This window comes from Pteropus vampyrus, unplaced genomic scaffold (genome assembly GCF_000151845.1).
Source record: "Pteropus vampyrus isolate Shadow unplaced genomic scaffold, Pvam_2.0 Scaffold20, whole genome shotgun sequence".
Classification (NCBI taxonomy): Eukaryota; Metazoa; Chordata; class Mammalia; order Chiroptera; family Pteropodidae; genus Pteropus; species Pteropus vampyrus.
In genome coordinates this window covers 15,314,763-15,340,869 of record NW_011888801.1, presented here as the reverse complement: position 1 = coordinate 15,340,869, position 26,107 = coordinate 15,314,763, and the positions used below count along the sequence as shown (strand labels likewise).

Here is a 26,107-nt window from a genome sequence, read left to right as displayed (position 1 = left end):
ATAACTCTAGAGTGGCCAGTGACTGAGAAGGTTGGGAACGACATGTTAATTCTTCATTCACTGTGTCTTTTCACATAGACCATATCACTTCCCAGACAAGAGACACATAAATTTCGTTTTTGTTTTATTCTTCAAATATGTCCTATAGTCAGTTCTCTTAATCATTTTCTTAAGTAGAACACAGTTTAGGGAGTTTATTCTGTATATACCATAGAGAATGTTCTTCTCATTTCTCTTTGAAATTCAACAGTATGTACAATGATATGATTATTAGTCTTATATTGTTTTCAAAATTATCTGTAGCTTACCTACTCTTTTCCCTGTTGCTGTATTATTTCCATTCATTCCAATACCACGGGCAGACTACAATTAAAACACAAACATCTATAGAGGTGAGTTCATAGAGAACAGAAGCAAAGATCAGCAAACACAAAATAGTGTACTTTATTACAAAAATGCTATTAGGCTTTTCTTTAAAATTATTTAATTTTAATTAAATTAACTTGGAACCTGATTCTCACATCCAGCAACATTGTACTTATTATTTATCTTTAAGAGAGTATAATTTGATAGCTCAAAAATAAATTCTTATTTGAGAAAAACATTAATAAAAATATTTATCATTCAAAAATACAGTATTACCCCCTTATCTGTGGTTTTGCTTTCCGTAGTTTAAGTTACCCACAGTCAACCAAGGTCCAAAAATATTAAAGGAGAAATTTCAGAAATAAACAATTCATAAATTTTAAATTGCGTGCCATTCTGAGTAGCATGATGAAATCTCACTCCATCCCTCCCAGGATGTGAATCATCCCTTTGTCCAGAATATCCAACTCACTTCATCTCATCACGTAGGCATTGTACCATCTCACATCATCACAAGAAGGGTGGGTATAGTACCATAAGATAGTTTGAGAGAAAATCACATCACATAACTTTTATAACAGTATATTGTTATAATTGTTCTATTTTATTATTAGTTATTATTAGTATCTTACTGTGCCTAATTTATAAATTAAACTTTATAACAAGTATGTATGTATAGCAAAAACACAGTATAAAGATTGGTATTATTGTGGTTTCAGGTATCCACTGGGGATCTTGGAACATCTGTCCCATAGATAATGGGGGACTACTGTGTATGATAAATTGTTTACACTAAATTATTTTCAAATTACGGTTCTCAATTTAGGACTAAAACATTATTTAAAATTCAACTGTCAAAGATTTTCTACAAACTAGATAAACATTTTAAGAGAAGCTATGAAAAGAAGTAAACCTTAGGCCTCCTTATTTATGTAAACAAAAAATGAACTTAAATATGTTGACTCACTAAAAGGATAACTAGTAGAACATATTGAAAGGCAGATACTTACTAGAAAAAATTCTGTAGAGTCTAACTGAGGAGAACTTTTCCTAGGGCTTTCTTCCTGAAAATGCTGGAGATTTGTAGACAGCCCAATTCCAGAGGTCCGAAGCCTGCCTGCCCCACGTGTGCTCTGTAACCCATCTCTGCTTGCGCTCCGGGCCAGCGAGGCAAGAAAACCTATATTATTTACATAACCAACAGGCTCTTTGGAAGCCTTGTTAGCCATTTCTGTGATGTCCCGAGCCTCAACTTTAGAAATAATATCAGATCTTTTCCCAGGTGAATCAACTTTAACAGCTCGAAAGCGAGTAGTCCTAGAAAAAGAAGAATCAGTTATATTTCGAATATCCAATGACCGGAGCACATTCTGTGAAGCAGAAGACTGGAGATTCCCAGACTCAAAACATGTGGACTGTCTCTGCGGTTTCACCAGAGAATTATGGAGCGACATTGGTGTAGAACAGTGAAGAGGTGACAAGAGTCTATTCTTTTGCGGACTTAATTCACGGTGGTTGAGAACTGTAGTCTCTACTGATTCACCATTCAACACTCTTGCAACATGTTTCAGATGCTGTTCTGTAGCTTCCAATCCTTTATCACTATTAGTGAGTGAGACCTCTGGATTTACCTTCCATGTGCCTTCTAAGCCACTGCTCTGTTCATTAGTATTTCCTTCTGTAAATGAAGTAAACAAACCCACTTCAGGTAGAAGTGATTTTTCAGTTACACACTCTTCAGAAGTTGGAAATAAAACAGTGTCATCCTCATTATTAGATGACAAATTTCCTGAAAAGTGTTTTGTCTGCCTAGGCAGGGATGATCCAAAATGGAGAATAGAATTAACAAACTCTTTGTCATTTTCGAACTCCACATGGGTTATCTGAGGTGGTAGTTTGATGCTACCACTGGAATGAGACAGTGTGTTACTCTCCCAGTTATCATCTTCCTTAAGAAAATCACTAGCGATAGATGATATGGGTCTATCAGCAGGTGGCAGAGTTGCCAAACTTGAAATTGCATTGCTGGATGTTTCAGGTAGATATGCATTCCCAGGAGAAGGTAAACAAGACTGCCCAATGTGGGGGAGAACTCTTAACAATCTGTGCCGAGCAGCTGTCGTGGAACTACTAGAAGGTCGAGGAGCTATAGGTGGGCGAGGTTTTACCTTGACAGCTTTCTTAGGCTAAAAGAAAAGAGTGAATATATAAAATTCCTTTACATAGTCATTTTCTCTGCACATAAACAAAAATTAATGAAGGAACAGAATGTGATTTACTGTAATATACTGGCATTTTGATTACCTCAATTTAAAATGTTTAAAATAATTGATACCTTAAGCTGATGACAGAAGAATTTTGCTATTTTCGAGTATAATTTTCTGAGAATTTTAAAGAAAAATAACTATTTTCCTCATTTCTGATTAATTATCAGAAGAATGAAAAGAAAACTCATTGTTCATATTAGATACGACATTGCTGATCTATTTTAGATCCCAAACATTTTTCCTAGTAAGATGAGTAAGTGGTTGGTTAGGTAGGTATTGCAGAAAAGAATTAACAAGGGGAAAGTTGAAAGGACAAGGCTCCCATTGAGAACTTGATAGTGAAGGTAAAGAAGGTAGCAAGAAAGTGAAAGTAAGAATCCTATAGACACAAAAGGGAATAACAAAATCAGAAAAGACACCAACCTCACCTTCCAATAAAAGTGACATTGATTTAAAAAACTGCATTTCACTATACCAAGAGAAGGTACTCTTGAAATAAGTAACTTCTTTTGCCACACAAAATCCTCAATTTTGTATATACACAATTGTTAATATTTATTAGAGTAAATAAAAAATACGCAAAAATTGGAGGATAAACAGAAAAAAAAGTAGACTCAATGCATACACAGCTACTATAAAATAAAACAGAAAATGAGAATCAGGACATTTCAGTTAATGAAAATTCTGCTCCTCACCAAAATAATGAAGCAAAGGAAAACTGTATCACAGAACTCAAAACTGAATTAATATCCTTAAGTTAGTATTTGCAGGTATTTTTTAAAAAGTCACATCACATTCAGAAATCTAAAAGCTCAAGGCACAATGGACAAGGAAAAAAGGAAGAAATGAAATGAGGCTGACCAAACCCAGAAAATAATCTGAAGATCACTAAATCGTCATGGAAATGAAGACTAAATTACAAGGTGCCCAAGGGAGATTAGATTCTACCGAACATTTAATAAAAGTACTGAAAAAAGCCAACAGGATACACATGATATAAAGAATCAAGTGTCTGTATATAAGAAAAGGATCTAATATATGTACAAAGGAAGTCCCTAAAAAAATAAAACATTAAAAGGTAAATGATAATAAATCATCTCAAAATAAAACTTGACTCTTCATATTGAAAGACTCGGTGTATAGTAAAACTTGACGCCGAATGGTTAATTCTAAGACAGATCCTAATAGAACAATCAATCTAGAGACCCATCCGAAGATTAGCTGAACAGAATTCCCATAACTAAGGATGTAAAGAAGAGGCCACATCAAGATTTGTAAGAGGGGCGGAGATGCAAAACGGGCTGGCCCAACACTGGGAGAGATATCTTGACTTCAGAGGTGTCTCCCGGAAGAACGAGGGGCCCCAGTCCCACACCAGGGCTTTCCAGCCCAGGGTTGCAGTGCTGGGAAGAGGAGTCCCCACAAAATGTGGCTGCGAAAATCAGCAGGGATTCCTATCGGGTGAGATGAAAGACTGCTAGAAACCTGGACATCCCTTTAAAGGGCCTGTGCACAGACTACCTGCTCACATGAAATCACCCTGGCCTCTAGCAAAAGAATAGCAGCTCAAGAGGTGCCAGAGATGTTCAGCAGCCATTGTCGCTTTGTTGAGCTCTCCTCTTATGCAGCCTACGGGAATGTGCCACCTTGCCTGTGTTGAGCCCTTCCCCAACACAGTCAAATATGAATCTGTATTAGCCTGGTGAAATCCACTCGTTCCACCCTGCTGACTCCATGAGACTCAGCCCTACCCAATTCATACACTGCTGGGAGCATTTTCGTGGCTAGGCAACCAGTCCACCCCAAACTCTCAGTAGGAGGCTTCTTCAGCAGCAATCAACAGGCCTCACCTGGAGTGACTCTTGAGTCACTTTTGGTAGCAGGCAACCAGCTCTGGCCCAAACTACAATATTTCTTGAACAAACCTCAGGGGTCTGTGGGCCTTATGGGCAGTGGCTGGCTTCAATGTGATCTAAGACTTTTGTGAATGGCTACCCAAAGGAGACCTCAGTAGACACATGAGCCCACTGAGGAGAATCCCGCTCCATGGGTTCAGCCCTACACAGCAGTTCTTATGCTGTGGGCATGGCCAATACAGCCAGTCAGCCTTAGAGTCAATAACATCCGTTGATGTGCCAACAGCAATCAAGGCTCAACTACAACAAAAAGGCACACACAACTCACACAAGGGACATTCCTATAGCATCTGGCACAGGTGACCACGTAAAATGCACCACTGGGCCACAAAAACCTACTACATAAGGCCACCTGGCAAAGACTGGGGAATGTAGCAGATCTACCTAATACGTACAAACAAACGCAGAGAGGCAGCCAAGGGGAGGAAACAAAAAAAAGTGTCCCGAATGAAAGAACAGGAGAAAACTCCTGAAAAAGAACTAAACAGATTAGAGGCAAGCAACCTACCAGATACAGAGTTCAAAGCACTTGTTATAAGGTTGTTCAATGAACTTAGGGAAAGAATAGATGATCTCAATCTGAACTTCAACAAAGAGATATAAAAAAGAACAGAAACTATATAAAAGAACTAGTCAGAAATGAAGAATAACTAAAATGAAGCATTCACTAGAAGAAATCAACAGCAGATTAGATGAAGCAAATAATTGAGTCAGTGATTTGAAATGCAAGGTAGCAAATACAAACACCTGATCAAAACAGCAAAAAAAAATTTTTTTTTAAAAATAAGGATAGTTTAAGGGACTTCTGGGACAAGATCAAGCACCACAACATTTGCATCATATAGGTAACTGAAAGAGAAGAGCGAGAGCTAAAGATTGAGAACCTGTTTGAAGAAATGATCACTGAAAACTTCCCTAATCTAGCAAAGGAAATAGACATACAAGCACAGAGTCCCAAACAAGATGAACCCAAACAGGCACATACCAGTTAAAATCCAAACATTGAAGACAAAAAGAGAATCCTTAAAGCAGCAAGAGAAAGGCAACTAGTTACTGACATGGGAGCTTCCATAAGACTGTCAGCTGATTTCTCAACAGAAACTTTGTAGGCCAGAGGGATTGGCATGAAATATCAAAGTCATGGAAAGTAAGGATACCTACAACCAAGACTACTCTACCCAGCAAGGCTATCAAAATCGAAGGTGCAATAAAGAGCTTCCTAGACAGGGAAAAGTTAAAGGAGTTCATCACCACCAAGCCAGTATTAAAAGAAATGTTAAAGGGACTTCTTTATGAAGAAGAAAAAAGAACATAAATATGAATAATAAAGTGGCAATAACTATGTACCTACCAATAAACACTGTAAATGTAAATGGATTAAATGCTCCAATCAAAAGATTCAGTGGCTGAATGGATAAGAAAACAAGACCCTTACATATGGTGCCTACCAGAGACATATTTCAGATCAAAAGACATGAAAAGAATGAAAGTAAAGAGATAGGAAAAGACACATTGCAAAAATGGAAATTAAAAAAAAAAAAAAGCTAGGGTAGCAATACTTATACCAGACAAAACAGACTTTGAAACAAATACTATAACAAGAGACAAAGAAGGACCTAGGAATCTCATGTCTGTGTATTTATCTAAAGACACACAAAACACTACATTGAAGGGACATGTGACTCATATGTTCATGCAACATTATTTACAATAGCCAAGATATGGAGGCCACCTGGGTGTCCATCAGTAAATGAGTGGATAAAAAGGTGGTACATATACACAATGAACTATTACTCTGCCACAAAAAAAGAATGAAATCTTGCCATCTGCAACAACACGGGTGGACCTAGAGGGTACTGTGCTGAGTAGAGAAGTCAGACAGAGAAAGACAAATGCCATATAATTTCACTTACAACAAACTCATAGAAACAGAGAACATTTTGATGGTTTGCAGTTAAAAAGGAGTTGAAGATAAAGAGACGGATTAAAAAGTACAAATTGATCATTTCAAAATAGTCATGGGGATGTAAACTGTAGCATAAGGAATATAGCCAATAATATTGTAATAACTAACTATGGTATCAGATGGGTACTAGATTTAATGGGGTGATCACTTCATAAGTTACAAAAAAAAAGTCTAATCACCTGTTGTGCAATTGTATGCCAGCTGTAATTGAAAAATTAAAAAAATATTTAAAAAAAAGAGCTTCCCATACAGAGAAAAGCAAAGGAATGCATCACCACCAAGCCAATATTACAAGAAATATTAAAGGGACTTCTATAAGAAGAACAGAAAATACATATAAAAATAATAAAATGGCAATAACTATGTACTTATCAATAATCACTTTAAATGTAAACAGATTAAATACTCCAATTGAAAAACTGACTGGTAGCTGAATGGATAAGAAAATGAGACCCATACATATGCTGCCTACAAGAGACCCATTTTAAGTCAAAAGACACTCACAGACTAAAAGTAAAGGAATAAAAAAAGCTATTTCATGCAAATGGAAATTAAAAAGGAGCTGGGATAGCAATACTTATATCAGACAAAATAGACTTTAAAATAAAGACTATAATAAAAGACAAAGAAAGACATTACATAATGATAAAGGGATAAACACAAGAGAATATAAACCTAGTATACATTTATGAACCCAAAATAAAAGCATCCAAACATATAAAGCAAATACTGAGCAACAGAAGTGAGAGTTCAACAGTAATGCAGTCATAATGGGGATTTTAACACCCCATTGACACCAGTGGACAGATCTTCCAGACAGAAAATCAACAAGAAACAGTGGCCTTAAATGTCACACTAGATCAGATGGATTTAACTGATATTTTTTGAGCATTTCACCCCAAAGCAGCAGAATTTACATTCTACTCAAGTGCAAATGGACATTGTCCAAGACAGACAACATGTTAGGCCACAAAACAAGTCTCAATAAATTAAAAAGACTGCAATCACATGAGCATCTTTTCTGAACACAATGGTATGACACTAAAAATCAATTATAAGAAAAAACTGAAAAATACACAAACACATGGAGACTAAATAACATGCTATTAAACAATGAATGGGTTAACAATGAGATCAAGAAAGAAATCAAAAGAAACCTTGAGACAAATGAAAATGAAAACACAATCACCCCAAATCTATGGGGCACAGCAAAAGCAGTCCTAAGAGGGAACTTCATCGCAATACAGGCTTACCTCAAGAAACAAAAATCTCAAATAATCTAACCTTACACCTAAAGGAACAAAAAAAGAACAGTGAACAAGCCCAAAGTGAGTAGAAGGAAAAAAATAATAAAGATCAGAGTGAAAATAAACAAAATAGAGTCTAGAAAAACAATACAAAATATCAATGAAACCAAGAGCTGGTTCTTTGAAAAGAGAAACACAATTGATAAACCTTAACCGGACTCATCAAGAAAAAGAGAGGACCCAATTAAATAAAATCAGAAATGGAAGAGAAGTGACAACTGACTCCACAGAAATACAAAGGATTATAAAAAAACACTATGAACAATTACATGCCAAGATAATTGACAAACTGGAAGAAAAGGATACATCCCTAGAAACATAATAATCTTCAAAGACTGAGTCAAGAAGAAACAGAAAATCTGAACTGAACAATTACTACTAATGAAATAGAATCGGTAATCAAAAAACTCCCATCAAACAAAAGTCTTGGACTGGATGGCTTCGCAGGTGAATTTAAACCAAACACTCAAAGAAGAATTAACAGTTAATATTCTCAAACTATTCCAAAAAATTTCAGAGGAGGGAAAACTCCCAACCTCATTTTTTGAGGTCACCATTACCCTGATTCCAAAACCAAAGACATTACAAAAAAGAAACTTATAGGCTGATATCCCTGATGAACATGATGCAAAAATCCTCAACAAAATAGCAACAAACCAAATTCAGCAATACATTAAAAATATCCTACACCATGATCAAGTTGGCTTTATTCCTGGGATACAAGGTTGGTTCAATATCCGCAAATCAATTAACATGACACGCCACAATAACAAACAAAAAATCCTATGATCATATCAACAGATGCAGAAAAAGTGTCTAACAAAATCCGGCATCCATTTATAATAAAAACTCTCAGCAAAATGGGAATAAAGGAAATATATTTGAACATAAAAAAAGGCCATATATGACAACCCACAGCTAACATTATATTTAATGTGGTGAAAAGCTAGAAGTGTTTTCCTTAAGATCAGGGAAAAAAACAAGGATACCAACATTCACCACTTTTATTCAACATAGAATTGGAAGTCTTAGCCAAAGCAATTAGAGAAGAAAGAGAGAAATAAAACGCATTTGAACTGGAGAGGAAAAAGTAAAACTGTTATTATTTGCATATGACATACTATATAGAGAGAACCCTAAAGATTACACACAAAAACTGTTCAAACTGACAAATGAATTCAATAAAGTGGCAGGATACAACATTAACATTCGGAAATTGGTCGCATTTTTATATACCAGTAATGAACTAACAGAAAGAGAAATTGAGAAAACAATCTCAGTTACAATTGCGTCGAAAAATACCTAGAAATAAATTTAACCAAGGAAGTAAAAGTCCTGTACTTAGAAAATTACAAGACATTGAGGAAATAAACTGAAAAAGATACAAACAAATGGAAGCATATACCATGTTCATAGATAGGAAGAACTAACATTGTTAAAATGTCCCTACTACCCAAAGCAATCTATAGATTCAATGTAATCTCTCTCAAAATAATGGCATTTCTAACAGAATTTAAAAAATAATCCTAAAATTTATATTGAACCATAAAAGACCCAAAATAGCCACGGCAATCTTGAAAAAGAAGAACAAAGTTGGAGGTTTCATGCTGCCTAGTATGAAACTATACTACAAGGCTATAGTCACCAAAACATCATGGTATTGGCATAAAATCAGACACACAGGTCGATAGAACAGAATAGAGAGCCTAGAAATAAACCCATGTCTATATGGCCATCTAATCTATGAAAAAGGGGGCAAGAATATACAATGGGGTAAAGACATTCTATGCAACAAATGGTGATGGGAAACTGAATAGATACATGCAAAAAAAATGAAACAAAAAAATAAACTCAAAATGGATTAAAGACTTAAATATAAGACCCAAAATCATAAAGCCCCTAGAAAATATAGGCAGTAAACTCTCTAACATTGCTCTTAGCAATATTTTTTTTTTCTGATATATCTTCGCAGACATGGGAAACAAAAGAAAAAATAAATGGGACTACATCAAACTAAAAAGGTTTTGCACAGCAAAGGAAACCATCAACAAAACAAAAGATAACATACTGAATGGGAGACAATATTTGCCTATGATATATCTGATAAAGGGTTAATATCCAAAATTTATTTATTTTTTTAAAAAAAGCTCATACAACTCAACATCAAAAAAACAAACAATCCAATTAAAAAAATCAGCAGAGGACCTGAATAGGCATTTCTCCAAAGAGGATATACAGATGGCCAACAAACATATGAAAAGATGCTCAAGGTCACTAATTATCAGAGAAATGAAAATTAAAACAATGAGATATCACCTCGCACCTGTCAGAATGGCTATCATCAACAAATCAAAAAACAAGTGTTGACAAGGGTAGAGAAAAGGGAACACTTGTGTGCTGTTCGTGGGATTGCAAATCGCTACAGCCATTAGAAAATAGTTTGGAGGTTCCTCAAAAAATTAAAAATAGAACTACCTTATGATCCAACAGTCTCACTTCTGGGTATTTGCCTGAAGGAAACCAAAACACTTAATTTGAAAAGATATATGCACCCGTATGTTCACTACAGTGCTATTTATAATAGCCAAGATATGGAAGCAACCTAAGTGCCCATCAATAGACAACTGAATGAAGAAGATGTGGTTCTGTGAACAGCCTTGCCTGAAAGAGTTGTGAGCTTCACGCAGTGGCAGTGCCCAGGGATCAGGGCAGAAAGCAGAGAAGTGAGAAAGGCAGATAAGAAAAAGTTGATTATTACCAAGGCAAAAAAAAAAAAAAAAGGTGTAGATGATACTCTTCATCACTCTGGCAACCAAATCAAAGTTATGACAGAAACAAGGAGCAAACAACAAGGAAAAATTGCTTGGGATCTAGAAACAACAAGCCATACAACTAGGAAGAAATCTAAGAACTCACCCTGCAACAGCAGAAAGTAAATAGAGGGTGAGGACTTGAGGCTGCTATGGTCCCAAGCAACTGAATAGGATGAAGGCTGTGGCAGCGGCAGATGCAGATGCCTCTGAAAGGGGCCGTGTCTGCAAGCAGACTTCCGCAGTGATGGACCTGCTTGTTCTGAGCACCAGTGCCAGTTTGGCTGGGCAGGGACTTACAAGGGTACACTGAGTTGTTTGAGTGAGGGACAAGGCGAGACTCACTCTGTATAGAAGTACCAGCGATATCCATTGTTCCTCTGTTGAGCTCCACACCCTCCATTGTGCGGACACAGTGCCGACATAGCAGAGACGTCATCAAACTGGATAGCAGAGGTTGCTCCGTCCACAGTATTCCCCGAAACTTTGCATCCCCAAACTCATGGCCCTACCCAAGCCACATCCAGGTGTATCCTTGGTTAGTCAAGTGCTCCTTGCTGAGCAGCACCTAGATACACTGGAGGCAGCTGGCTTTGGTTTCTGGTGTGGCCTTTTGAGGCAACTATAAGCACAGTATCTGTGGATTGCTTGCTGATCTTAACAGGTGGCCCCAGACGGGTAGAGGCTTGGGCTAAATTTGGCCTGGTGCCACTACTACACAAATCCACGCTAATAAGACTGGGAGACTTAGAAGCTTCGCTTAGTACATAGAAACAGACACAAAAAGGCAGCCATGAGAAGACAAAGAAGCAGAAACCATATAAGAGAACAGATCAGAGATCCAGAAATAATGAAGTCAAGTAATCTAACAGATGCAGAGTTCAAAACACTGGTTATAAAGTTGCTCAGTGAACTTATGGGAAGTGTACATGAAGTCATTGAGAACTTCAACAAAGGGATAAAAAACATAAAAATGGAAATGGAAATTATAAAAGGGAACCAGTCAGAAATGAAGAACACATTATCTGAGATGAGAAGTATATTCAATGGAATAAATAAAGTAAGTAAAGAAGAGGATCAAATGACCGATATAGAGGATAGGAAACCCAAGGACACTCGATCAGAATGGCAAGAAAAAAGAAGCCAAGTCCATAATAATAATTTAAAGAGCCCATGGGACATTATTAAAAGTAAAAATATCTGTGTCATAGGTTAACTGAAGAGAGAGAACAAGAAATTGAATATATATTTGAAGAAATAATGATGGAAAATTTCTCTAACCTGGTGAAGGAAATAGGCATAAAACCCCAGGAAGCTCAGAGAGTCCCCAAAACCAAGAATCCAAAGAGGCCCACACCAAGACACATCATAATTCAAATGCCAAAGGTTAAATACAAAGAAAGAATCTTAAAAGCAGCAAGAGAAAAGCAGTTAGTTTATCTACAAGGGAGCACCCATAAGACGGGCAGCTGATTTCCCAAAAGAAACTATGCAGGACAGAAGAACTTGGCACAAAATATTCAACATGATGAAGACTCAGGATCTACAACCAAGAAGACTTTATCCAGTAAAGCTATCATTTAGAGTCAAAAGACAGATAAAGAGCTTCCCAGACAAAAATAAGCTAAGGGAATTTATCAGTACCAAGCCAGTATTACAGGAAATGTTGGAGGGACTTCTTTAAGAAAGAACATGTATCAAAAACAGGAATTAAGAATGGTAATAATTACATTCCTATCAACAAGAACCCCAAATGGAAAAGAATTAAGTGCTATAACCAAAAGATAAAGTGGCTGAAGGGATAAGAAAACAGGACCCCTACATACACTGCCTACAAGAGAACTACCAGCCAAGAATGATGTATCGAGCAAAGCTCTCCTTTAAAAATGAAAAATAAATAAAGACCTTTCCAGACATAGAAAAACTGAGGGAATTCTCCACTACAAGGCCTGCATTCCAGGAAATAGTGAAAAGGGTAAGCTCACCTAAAACAAAATGACAAAAAAAGTACATAACTATGAGTGTGGCAACTAGCAGGCAGACAGAAGCAGAGTAGTGCAATCCTTATTACGAACAGGGCATTATAAACTTAAACAATAAGAAGAGATTTATTATTGTAAGATAGTAATGAACATTCAGCACATATAGGGACACATTGAGACCACAATAACAGAAAAGGGGAGAAGATTCAAAGATCCAAATTAGCAAAGGGGAATGAGATACGGCACATACAGAAGAAAATGGACTACTATATATATACAACTATTCTTTACATATTCATAATGGTAACCACATGCCAAAGATTCAGAACTGAAGTATATAACATAAAACAAGAAGGACCAGAGGGAAAATTCACAATCCTCCCATCCCCCCAAAAAGAAACAAAAGGACAAGGAAGAAATGGAAACAACGAGTTACCAGAAAGCAAAAGATAAAATGGCTATAAGAAGACCTCATATTTCAATAATCATCCTAAATGTAAATGGACTGAACTCATCAATAAAGAGGCAGAGTTGCAGATTGGATCAAAAAACAAAACCCAACCATATGCTGCCTCCAGTTCCAAAGACAAATATAGACTCAAAGTGAAAGGGTGGGAAATGATATTTCAAGCAAATGGCATTCAGAGAAAAGCAGGAGTAGATCCTGAGTCTTCATCCTGTTGAATATTTTGTGCCAAGCCCTTCTGTCCTGCATAGCTTCTTTTGAGAAATCAGCTGCCAGTCTTCTGGGTGCTCCCTTGTAGGTAAACTAACTGCTTTTCTCTTGCTGTTTTTAAGATGAAACAGACTTCAAAATAAAAAAATGTAAAGAAAAATACTGAGGGACACTTCGTAATGATAAAGGGAAGCATGCACCAAGAAGACATAACAATTATTAATATCTATGCTCCCAAACAGGAAGCTCTGAAATATATAAAGCATATATTAACAGAACTAAAGGGAGAAACAGACCAAAACACTATCGTAGTAGGGGACATAAATACCCCACTGTTGGATATGGACAGATCATCCAAACAGAAACTCAATAAAGAAGTAACAACCTTAAGGACACATTAGACCAGCTGGACATAACTGACATTTACAGAGCCTTTCATTCCCAAACAGCTGCTTATACATTCTTCTTTAGTGCACATGGAACATTCTCAAGGATTAACCACATTCTGGGACACAGAGATAGCCTCAACAAATATAAGAGGGTTAAAATCATACCAACCACATTCTCTGATCATAATGCTTTGAAATTCAAGATTAACTGTAAAAAGGAAGCAGGAAAACCACAAATACATGGAGATTAAACAACATGCTACTGAAGAATGACTGGGTCAGAGAAGAAAAAAGAGAGATCAAGAGATACATAGAGACAAATGATAATGATAGTATAACATATCAAAACTTTTGGGACACAGCAAAAGCCGTCATAAGAGGAAAGTTCATATCATTACAGGCCTACCTCAAAAAACAAGAACGAGCCCAAACGAACAACCTAACGCTTCATCTTAAAAAACTAGAAAAGGAAGAACAAATGAAGCCTAAAGTCAGCAGAAGATATCATCAAAATTAGAGCAGAATTAAATGAAATTGAAAACAAACAGAAAAAAAAACAGAAAAAATAAATGCAACAAAGAGCTGGTCCTTGAGAAGGTTAATAAAATTGACAAACTCCTGGGTAGACACACACAAAAGAAAAAAGAAAAAGGATACAAACAAAATCAGGGATGAAAGAGAAGAAATTTCAGGAGATACAACAGAAATATAAGAATCATACAAGAAAACTATGAAAAGGTGTATAATAACAAATTTAACAACCTAGAAGAAATGGACAAGTACTTAGAAAGATACAACCTTCCTAGACTGAATCAAGAAGAACTGGAAAATCTAAATAGACTGATTAGCGGTATGGAAATTGAAACAATCATAAAAAACCTACCAAAAAGGAAAAGTCCAGGACCATATGGCTTCACCAGTGAATTCTGCCAAACATTCAAAGAAGATTTAATACCTATTCTCCACAAACTCTTCCAAAAAATCAAAAATGAGAAAATACTTCCTAACTCATTTTATGAGGCCAATATTACCCTGATACCGAAGCCTGGTAAAGATAACACATAAAAAGAAAACTACAGACCGACGTCTCTCATGAACACAGATGCAAAAATCCTAAATAAGACCTTGACTAGCAAACCGAATACAGCAACATATTAAAAAGATTATACACCATGATCAATTGGGATTCATCCCAGGGGCACAGGGATGGTTCAACTTACACAAATCAATTAATGTGATACATCATATAAACAAATTATAAAGTAAGAATACGATCATATCAACAGATTCAGAAAAAGCCTTCAACAAGATATAGCATCCAATTATGATCGAAACACTTAACAAAATCGGTGAAGGAAAGTAACTTAACATAATAAAGGCCATATATGACAAACCCTCAGCCAACATTATACTTAATGGTGAAAAACTAAAAACCTTCTCTTTAAGATTGGGAACAAGGCAAGGCTGTCCACTATCGCCACTGTTATTCAATGTAACATTGGAGGTCCTAGCAAGTGCGATCAGGCAAGAGAAAGATATAAAAGGCATCCAAATAGGAAATGAAGTCAAACTGTCACTATTTGGATGACATGATTCTCTAGATAGAAAACCAAAAGACTCCACAAGAACACTTCTAATAACAATAAGCAAATACGGTAAAGTTTCTGGATACAAAATTAATGTTAAAAATCCCTAGTGTTCCTATACTCTAAAAATAAAGTGTCAGAAAAATAAGCGGAAAAAATTATTCCTTTTCCAATTGCAACAAAAGAATAAAATACCTACGAATTACTCTAATGAAACATGTGAAGGACCTATATAATGAAAACTATAGGAACCTATTAAAAGAAATCTAAGAAGATACACAGAAATGGAAAGATATTCCGTGTTATTGGATTAGAAGAATCGACATAGTTAAAATGACCTTATTATCTAAAGTATTATACAGATTTAGTGTAATCTTCATCAAAATCCTATTGGCATTTTTAAAAGAAATAGAGCAAAAATCATCAGATTTGAAGGGAAGCACAAAAAACCTCTAATTGCCAAAGCCATCCTGAGAAAAAAGAATGAGGCTGGAGGCATCACTCTGCCCAACTTAAATTATACTACAAAGCAACAATAATCAAAATGGCATAGTATTGGCAGAAAAAAGGACACACAGACCAGTGGAACAGAATCGAGAATCCAGTAATAAACCCATGTTTATATGGGCAAATAATTTTCGACAAAATAGTCAAAAACATACAATAGAAAAAGGAAAGCCTCTTCAGTAAATGGTACTAGGAAAACTGGAATGCCACTTGCAAAAGGATGAAAAGAGACTGTTGTCTATCACCACCACAAACCAAAATTAACTCAAAATGGATTAAGGACCCAAATATAAGACCCAAACCAATAAACTGCATAGAAGAAAACACAGGAACTAAACTCATGGACCATAGACTTAAAGAGGATTTTATGAATTTGACCTCAAAGGCAAGGGAAATCAAAGCAAAACTAAATGAATGGGACTACATGAAACTAAAAAGCTTCTTCACAGCAAAAGAAACAACAAGAAGGTAAAGAGACAACCATCCAAATGGGAAAGTACATTTGCAAGCAATACCTCCGATAAGGGCCTAATATCCAAAATATACAAAGAACTCATACAACTCAACAACAATAAAAAAAAAACAAACAATCCAATTAAAAAATGGGCAGAGGACCTGAACAAACTCTTCTCCCAGAAGACATACAAATGGCCAACAAACATATGAAAGGATGCTCAACATCGCTAGTTATTAGGGAAATGCAAATCAAAAGCACAATGAGATACCATCTCACACCTGTTAGAATGGCTATAATCAACAGGACAAGTTATAAGAAATGCTGGAGAGGATGCGGAGAAAAAGGAACCCTCACACACTATTGGTGGGACTGCAAATTGGTAAAGCAACTATGGAAAATAGTATGGAGGTTCCTCAAAAAACTAAGAATTGATCTACCATATGATCCAGTAACCCCTCTACTGGGTATTTATCCCCAAAACTTGCAAACCCATAGTGAAAAGATATTTGCACAATGATGTTTATAGTAGCATTATTTATGGTGGCCAGGACATGGAAGCAACCAAAATTTTCTACAACAGATGACTGGATAAAGAAGCTGTGGTACATACATACAATGGAATATTACTCAACCATAAGAAGAGACAAAATACTGCCATTTGCAACAACATGGATAGACCCTGAGATAATCATGCTAAGCAAAATATGCCAGACAGAAAAAGTTGAAAAACACATAATATCACTTATATGTGGGATATAAACCTAAAAGCAACAAATGAACAGGACAAGGAAGCAGAGACTCATGGACATGGACAAGAGACTTGTGGTTGCAAGAGGGGAGGGGGAAGAGGAGAGGGGGGAGGGGTCAAATGTGTGGTGACAGAAAGAAATCTAACTGTGTAGTGAACACACAATGGAATGTATATCTATGCCTTACTGTTGAATTGTACACCTGAAACTTACTGAATTTCATTAACCAATGTCAGCATAATAAAAATTAATTAAAATTTAAAAATAAAACCCAAAAGCCATATTTAATGGCCAATAACCATATGAAAAACTTAATATTATTCCTTATCAGAGAAATTCTTTATAAGAATGGTTGAAATGAAAAAGACTGACAATGTCAAGTATTGGTGAGGATGGGGCACAAACTGGAACTCTCATGTTGCTGATGGGAGTGTAAATTAGTTCGGACACTTTGCAAAATTGTTTGGCACAACAACTAAAGCTACATATATACCTTTTGTATCTCTACAAGACCATTCCTAGGTATATGTCTCAAAGAAGAGAGTGCATATGTCCACCAAAGTCATATATAAGAGTATTGAGAGCAGTTTTATTGATGAAAGCTAAAAACTAGAAACAATCCAAATGTCTGTCAAAAGAAAAACAAATTGAAGTACAGTCTTATAATGAAATAGTACATAGCAGTAAAAAAAGACAGACATGCAACAAGATGATTAATTACAAAAGTATTATCCTGAGCAAAGGAAACCAGACCCCTCCCTCAAAAAAAGAGAGATATTCTAATGAGTTCATTTATACAAAGTTCGAGGAGGCAAAACTAATTTATTGTGACAAATATAAGAATAGTAGTTATTTCTGGGACTGGAGAAAGGTGGGTATTGACTAGAAAAGGTTATAAGGAAAACTGAAAAGAAAGACGGGTCTCTTTTAATTTGGGTTATATGTGCATAAATATATATAAACATAAAAATTCATCAAGCTGTACATTAAAGACTTGTGAATTTTATTATATATTGTATTTCAATAAAAAAGGGATAAGCTATTAATCAAGTGAAAAGCAAAATAACAGAGTGGTGATATACATGTACATATATATGTGTATATACATATGTAGATACATGACAAAGGACTCACATCCAGAGTAAATTTAGATATAAAAAAATCAATAAGCAAAAAAACAGACAACCCAAAGAAAAATGAGTAAGATTTGAAAAGGCATTTTACAAAAAGTATAAAATACCCAATAAATATATAAAAGGTGCTCAACTTCGTTAGTCAGAGAAATGCAAATTAAAAACACAATGATGGCTCTACACGTCAACCAGAATGACAAAAATAAAAATGAAGGACCATACCAAATACTGGTAAGAATGCATGAAAACTGCAACTCTCATTAACTACAGGACAGATGTAAATTGGTTCAATTACTTCAGAATCACTTTGGAAAACTGACAATATCCAGTAAAGCTGAATATAGGCATACTTCTTATCAATGCCCAGAGAAAATATCCATAATAAGTAAATATGAACAGAGTATTTTAAAAAGTAACTGTAAGACTAAGATTAGGCTATCTTTTATTATCCTTCTTAGCTCTAGAACCACAAAATTTTTAAATATCATGAATTATTTTAAGTGCAGAATAATCCCATTAGATGTGTTGCTGGCCTAAAAACCAATTCATCACTTTTAATATCTCAATAAATAACTGAGGCCAGAAACTTGGGATGAATGACATTTTATAAATATATTTTTCACAATTACTAGCAGTCCTCAATCTGACTCCTGCACAGATAAACTAGAGAAAGGCCTGGCCAAATGCCAATAGCTTCACCTTTTTGCTGAGATTCATGTTCTCCATCTTAGCCTTCAGCAGCTTCATCTTATTCATAGTTATTGAATTTTCAATTATCTGTTGCCCAGAAGGAGAAGGCTCAATTTCTTCATCCTCATCAGTATACAAATTATATACAGAACCACCACTGCAAAGAAAATAATTACTATTGAAATGTACCTGATACCTGCCCAATGACTAAAAATATTCTATGTGCAATAGAAACTATAGATGTTGCTAATGATAAAACAACAAACCCATCTTGTCAATGAAATTTAAGGCAAATGTATTTCAAAAATATATTTCTTAGGAGAAAAAAATAAATAGTGATAAATATCATCATCTAGCATTACTGAAAATTCTAATACAGCTATGCTTTTCTCAAGTCAGTATACCATAAGTGAAGATCTTTTGGCATCTGCTCTATCATTCCCATAGAAGCAAAATCCATTTCCATAAGAATGATCTGATTTCATTTTATTAGCCAAAACTAATAATTGTGCAACCTAGACCACAGGCTGATCAAATTTCAACTAACCAGAATAAAAAAGAAATTAACACATAAGAGAAGTCTAGATTTTTATTAATGCTGAGAGAATTCTCACTAAAAAAAGGAACACATACACAGATGTCATTAGAACATTTTCTGCTCTAAAGACAACAAAAAATATAGATAACTTAAGATTTTTCTCAGTGTATTTAGAAATATAACCACCTAGAATAGCATAGAGTTTTAAATGAAAAAAGACATCCCAGGCAAGTCATAACACATATTATTAAACACGTAAAACATTTCAATTACTGATTAATCATCATGATATTTATTCATTAACATAATTATTAGCTGGAGCCCCTTCTCTTCGCATAATATAATGGTATTTAGCACACTATCTTCATATTTATACTTACATACTTATCTTTCCCTCTTACTCCACCATTTACAAGCTGAAAACAGTTATTAGGCTTTTGCATCTTCCCAGTCTTAGCACCTGGCAGAGTGTTTGGCCCATATTCAACAAATATTAAACACAAACATTACTGAAATTTCATTCAGCTTTTTCAATAATGAAAAAAATTAAAATGGTAAAGTTTGAAAAAAACAAGCTCAGCATATTTGAATGACTAAAATTTTAAATAGAGCAGAAAAAGAATGTTGGTCACTGTGCCCGATTTACTTATAAAAAAACTAATGTACCTATGCTAAAGAATATGAGGGTTAATAAGATTTCCAATTTTACATGGTTCTTAAGAAATGGAAATGTAGGACAGCCTTAATAAGGCATATTCCGTAACATTTCTGAAGTACATACTACCACCCCACAAAAGCAAAGTAGAAAGTAGATGACCCCATTCCTAAACTTTATATGGTGAAACTGAGGATGACATTTTAAAATTGTGGGTTAATTACATGGACAGCAGGCATACTTGTCAGAAGGAAGAATGGCCAGAACTGATCTCCATAACCAGTTCAGTCCCTAGTGTTTGCCTTGTGACCATCACTTTCCTTCTACCTATTGTAGATTCCTACTACAGTATGAAAGTTGACACAAGGGGGCACAATACTAAATTAACATTGCTACTATTTACTAAATGCCTACTCTGCCAGGTATTTTCCACATATTATTTCTAATCCTCACGAAAACTATACAAGCTGATATTTATCCCATTTTATAAATAAAGAAACTGCAGTTTAGAGATTAAGTGATTTTGTTCCAGACCAGAGAGCTAATAAATGGTAGACTTAAGATTCAAATCCCCCAACTGTCTGGTTCCAAAGTCTATTCTTTATTCTACTTCCTGTTGCTTTCCCAGGCACCAAACAACAGACTTTACTGAACCATGCTTGTGTTCCTAAAAAAGAGACAGAACTTACAGTATGTGAAGACTCTCAAGTTTAACTATACCTGAAAAGGAGGGTTGAGAAGAAGATTTTTGCTAGTTCGCCCATGGAGTTGGAAGGAATGACTTAAGCACACTCTACTATTGGTTACCTTGCAGTATTTTAACTTTAATTCTCTACTATACTTGTGGTAATTTAACTTTAGGTACCCATACTGAATGTTGAAAGAGGTTTTTGGCTCAACTTTCCTTTACTGTTTCCGCATGTGTGGTATATTAAAAAAAGTAAAATCATGATAAATAGTTCATTAGATGCATTTTGGAAGATTAAAGAAACTTTTAAATGTACCTATATTTTAAAAGAATCACATTATTCTGCTTTTTTTTCTAACAAAGCAAAGATTCATGACATCAGTCAGAAGCCAATCACAATTTCTATTTAGAAAAATGTAAATAGACTAGGATAACATAGTAATTTATAAATCTAATCCAAAAATATCCTTCTTTATATTTAAATATTCTAAATATTTTCTTGAATTTCTAAATATTTTCTTTATAAAAGAAGAAAATCAAATTTTTAATACATGTACATAGGGAACTCATATAAGCATGAAAATTCTCTTAATATTTTCTTGAATGCTTATATTTAACTTTTTCTAAATCTTTTAATCTAATAATGTGATTAAAGAATAAGAGATGGGCAAATGTATTTCAACATGAATATTGTTCATCATAAAGCCAAGCCCTCATGTGACTTTCACAGACAAGTTACCATTTAATTAGGACTTGCAAATACCTCCTTCTACTTCTTTCCACTTAAAAAAGCAGGAAGATGGCATGATTAACTAAAAAGATCTGAGACTAAAAGTGACTGATAATAGGTTGTGTATTGAAATGAACCAAATAAGTACTGAATTCTGTTTCTTCTTAGAGCAGGAGTTAGAAAACTACAGGCAACAGGCCAAATTCAGTCCGCCATGTATTTTCGTGCACCTCACGAGCTAAGAATGGCTTTTATATTTTTAAATAGTTGAAAAAAGTCAAAATAATATTTCATAACATGAAAATTATATGAAATTCAAATTCGCATCCATAAATAAAGTTTTATTGGAACATAGCCACATTCATTTGATCACATACTGCATATGGCTGATTTTGCACTACAGTGGCAGAGTTAAGTAGCCACACAGAAATTGTATGTGGCTTTCATTTCTTTGCACTGTGGCTTGTCACACTACAAATCAGTGACACAGTCATAATTCAACAGCATTTTGAGTGCCATGTATATCACTGTACAGTGACTTTTTTTAAATTACCGGTATATATATCCAACATGTCAAAGCCAAGAGGAGAAGAGTGGACTTCAAATGGTGCAGTTTTAAGGCACAATAGAGCACGAATCATTTTTTAAATCTATCAAATGGCAAAGCATTGTGTTTCTTATGCAATGACACTGTAGCTATGCTAAAGAAAAACAACATATTTGCACATTATCAGACTGAGGATTCATCACAGTATTCTCAACTTGTAGGAAAGCAATGGTCAGAAAAATGAGAAAATTTAAAATGAAATAGATCATAGCAGAATTTCTTCCCAGAAATAAAAAATGAAAATGATATTACAACCAAAATAAGTTTCCAAGAGGTTTATTTACTAGCCAAGCAAGGAAATCTGTTTATCAATAGTGCATTAATTAAACCATGTATGATCACAGCAGTTGAAGAAATTAAACTTGTTTAAAGACTATTCCTTCAGCAAGAACAACTTCTTGAAGAGCTGACAACATTGGAAGAAACATCAACAGTCAATTAAAAAATAAGACAAATCATTTATAGTTGTTTTCCTTGGCTTTTGATGAGACAACGTAAGTTACTGATACTGTCTAGATATTTTTGTTTATTCAGGGCACCAATACCAAGTTTGAAGTGACTGAATAACTAATACCTTTGAAGAGTCCGCATTAAACTGCAGTGAAGAAAATTGTCAAAGAAGTTGCTAAAATACTACTTCAATACAACTTGAAGTGAAATCTGCTACAATTGATGGAATAAAAGTAAAAAAAAAAAAATTTAGTTGAACAAATTTACAAAGCTAATAAAAATGTAAAGTGTTTAAAATCTATGGTTACTCATCAGCAGAATACTCTGCCACAAATATTTGAATCTATCATGTATTATTACTGAACCAGTAGTGTCAATGGTAGTAGTTTTGTGATTTTTCTTTTAGCTCATGGCTGGCACTGAATATTTCTGAACGAAAAGAACCATCCTCAACTGCTAGTATCAAACAATGAATGTCTTTAGAGATTTGCTTTTTCTGTGGACTTGAGAATGTTTCTTAATAAATTCAACCTAAAATTAGAAAGTTAAACAGTATGCACATGAGAAACATATACTGCAGTAATGTCATTTTGAGAACTAGCATTACGGTGAATCACATGTAATGTCATGCTTTCAAAAGTTAAAAACTTAAGTGAGATCTCCATTACCACACAAGTTTAGAGCAGACATGTTTTCTGAACTCAAAGTATACTACCAGCAGCATTTTCATACTTCATTGCAAGTTAATGAAAATTTCAATATTTCAAAATCTCTTTAAATGTGGAATTCAGGAGTTCTATTTTCAATTGGAAGTATTTAATCTACAATGTAATGACATGCTAAAGGTAAATAGCAAGAGAAGACAGTACTAGAATTCTATAAATGCATTTCAAGTGATGAATATGCTCAATTAAAATCATATGCTCATGAACTCATCAATATTTGGTAGTTACCTATCTGTGTGAAAAATAATTTTCAAAGATAAAATACATAAAATCTCATCACAGATCAATATTAACAGATGAATGTCTACAACTAATTTTATAATCGGATAAGCAACACTAGCTTTCTAACCCAATTAAGTAAAACGTCACCCTCACAGAAAGAATTATATTCTTATTAGTAGACCTAAACCACACACACACATAAAAGTACTCAATTATTATTCTTATATATTGAATTCTGTCAGTAAAAATCTTACGGAAAATTTTTTCTCTTGTTATATAAGTACCTACACTTCATTTTACCTCTTAGCCTGAATATCCTAAAATAATTAGTCTCTGGCCCTTTACAAAAAAGTTTGCTGTCCTCTGTTGTAGAACAGGAAAGATAAATGTCCTCCAAGGTATGATTCAGAAAGTTTTCTGTTTCCCTTTCTCATCCACTCTATCTCATCTAATTTTGGCAGGTGAATAGAAAGAAAAGAAAATTATAAAAAATAATAATTACCTTGAGAAGAACATTAATACGATTTTAACTGAAATCCACAGCAACACTTGGGCTAGGTCTTAAACACAACAGAAGTTGGCTGAGGAAAAACTGGAGTAAAAGGAGGAAATGATATTTCTAGCAAAGAGAAATAGAAGTGCAAAAACATGGCATAATGAGAGACCTGAAAAATTAATGCTGACAGGTGATAAAGGGCCTTATGAGCTAAGCTAAGGAGTTTAGATTCTCTCCTTTAGGAAAGGAGAGCAAAAAGAGGATATTCTTAAGGAAAGAAAACCCAAAACAACAGTGAACTAGCATAGAGAGACTGGTATAAAGCAATTCTTTACATGGTCCAAGTGTGAGACACTGGATTAAGGCTGCTGCTCTCACTGCTCCCTCTTCTTGACTTCTAGCCCATGTGTTTATGTCAAGTTTGTAGTGCTAACACAGATCTAGACACATTATAGTCAACAGTCAACACCCATCTGTCACAGTCTGCTCTCTGTGGCCACAAAGAATAAGTCTAATCTTTCTTCCAAATATCACTCTGTGGTGGGCAGAACCCTAAAGGAATCTCTATGAGTCTCAATCCCTGTTACTCACAGTCTATATGCTCTCCTACCCAAGTATGAGCATAACCTATGATTTACTTCTAGCCAACAGAATAGAGCAAAAGTAAAAGAATTTTTTGCAGATGTAATTTGAGCCCTAAATCAGTTGACTCTGAGTTAATACAAAAAGAGCTGTGGGCTGCTTCTAGACAATATAGCCAGCAAAACACCAGGGCATTCAGTCATATAACCACCAGGAAATGAATCATGCCAACACTGTAAATGAGCCTGAAAGTTCATTCTCTTCCCCAACCAAACCTCCAGATAAGAGTATACCTTTGCCAACATTATGACTGCAGCTTGTAAGACCCTGAGCAGAGCACCCAGCTAAAGTTATCTTTTCTACGAATGGTTCTGTCATTAGCTTTTTATTTTGTGGGATTAAATTTAGTTACCTGTAATAGCTTTCCTTCCTTTGTCTGCTAGGCAAACTCCTACTCCTTTTATGGTTGCTTCTTCTCAGAGGTTGTCCCTAACTCCCCACCTTTCAGGCAAAATAAAAGCCCTCTCATTTGGTTTTCCAGAGATGTTGATATCTTTTTATAACAACTGCCAACAGTATGTTACAGATACTATTTATAGCAGATTGCATGCTCAATGAGAGAGGAATAATCATCTTTGTAGACCAATGCTTAGTGTAGAGACTGGCTACAAAAGTTCAGTAAATATTTAGTAACTTAATTGAAAGGCAAAAAGAATCATAGTAAGACAGTGCACAGAAACTTACAGGTTTCCTTGTCCAATTCCCTAATTGTTGCCTAGCTAAGTACCTTTAGGTTGTTTTCTTCTGACTTTATAAGTAATATATGTAATATAACAACTTCTATCCCTTTTATAGAGTATGAAAACAAGACCAGATTTGTCCACTTTTAAGCAGCTGAGTTAAATTATTTAAAAAGATAGCAACTTAAGTTTAATCCTTTCTATTATAGCAATGTTGTATAACACACTATTATATATTATAACAAGACTTAATAACCTAGTAGGCAACTTAGAGTTTCATAAAGTTACAGAAATAAAACTTTTGTATGAAAAAATCCTATTCCATAAAGAAATTTCAGAAATTACTCTCTAAGTATTCATCATTCAAAGGACAATTTCAGAATTACATACCTGGGGCTGGGGGGGAAGGGTGGGAGAAAATGCATGAAATTTAGTCAGTGTTGTGAATAAGATTATTTGGCAATACAAGGCAAACAGAAAGGTATATGGAATGTATCATAGGATGTTTTCTTTTTCTAAGTGAGACATGCAAATGAAAACCTATTTACCTTAAAGATTCAGATAATGGTGTTAAAGTGCCATCTCCCCTATCTACTACACGAAAGAAATTCAATTGATCTCCTTCTCGGTATACCAAAAATGTAACTTGTTTGTTGTAGGAGGTCTTCTCCCAGACCTCATCTCGACTGGAATCCATGTACTCAGCCATCTCCCTAAGTGGATCTTCCATAGGAACTATAAATGGAAAAATTAATAAACAAGCTTTCAATTTATATCAAGTTTTACGCATCTTGGTACAGTGACAGGACATAATGTGCCGAATCTGAACAACAATCCTGTGTGTGTGTATATACATACATACATACATATATA

General features: G+C 34.9%; 1 protein-coding gene across 5 annotated transcripts in view; it reads right to left on the bottom strand.

Annotated features, from left to right (window-relative positions):
• ZFAND4 (zinc finger AN1-type containing 4) overlaps window positions 1–26,107 on the bottom strand; it is a 74,281-nt gene that overhangs the window by 6,727 nt on the left and 41,447 nt on the right. For all 5 annotated transcript variants that reach the window (XM_011355437.2, XM_011355434.2, XM_011355432.2 and 2 more), the window contains 4 exons: window positions 25,783–25,969; window positions 18,811–18,958; window positions 1,377–2,552; window positions 309–363 (listed from right to left, as the gene is read on the bottom strand). In XM_011355437.2, coding sequence (XP_011353739.1) covers window positions 309–363; window positions 1,377–2,552; window positions 18,811–18,958; window positions 25,783–25,969 — 1,566 coding nt within the window. The remainder of the gene's footprint in view (window positions 1–308; window positions 364–1,376; window positions 2,553–18,810; window positions 18,959–25,782; window positions 25,970–26,107) is intronic.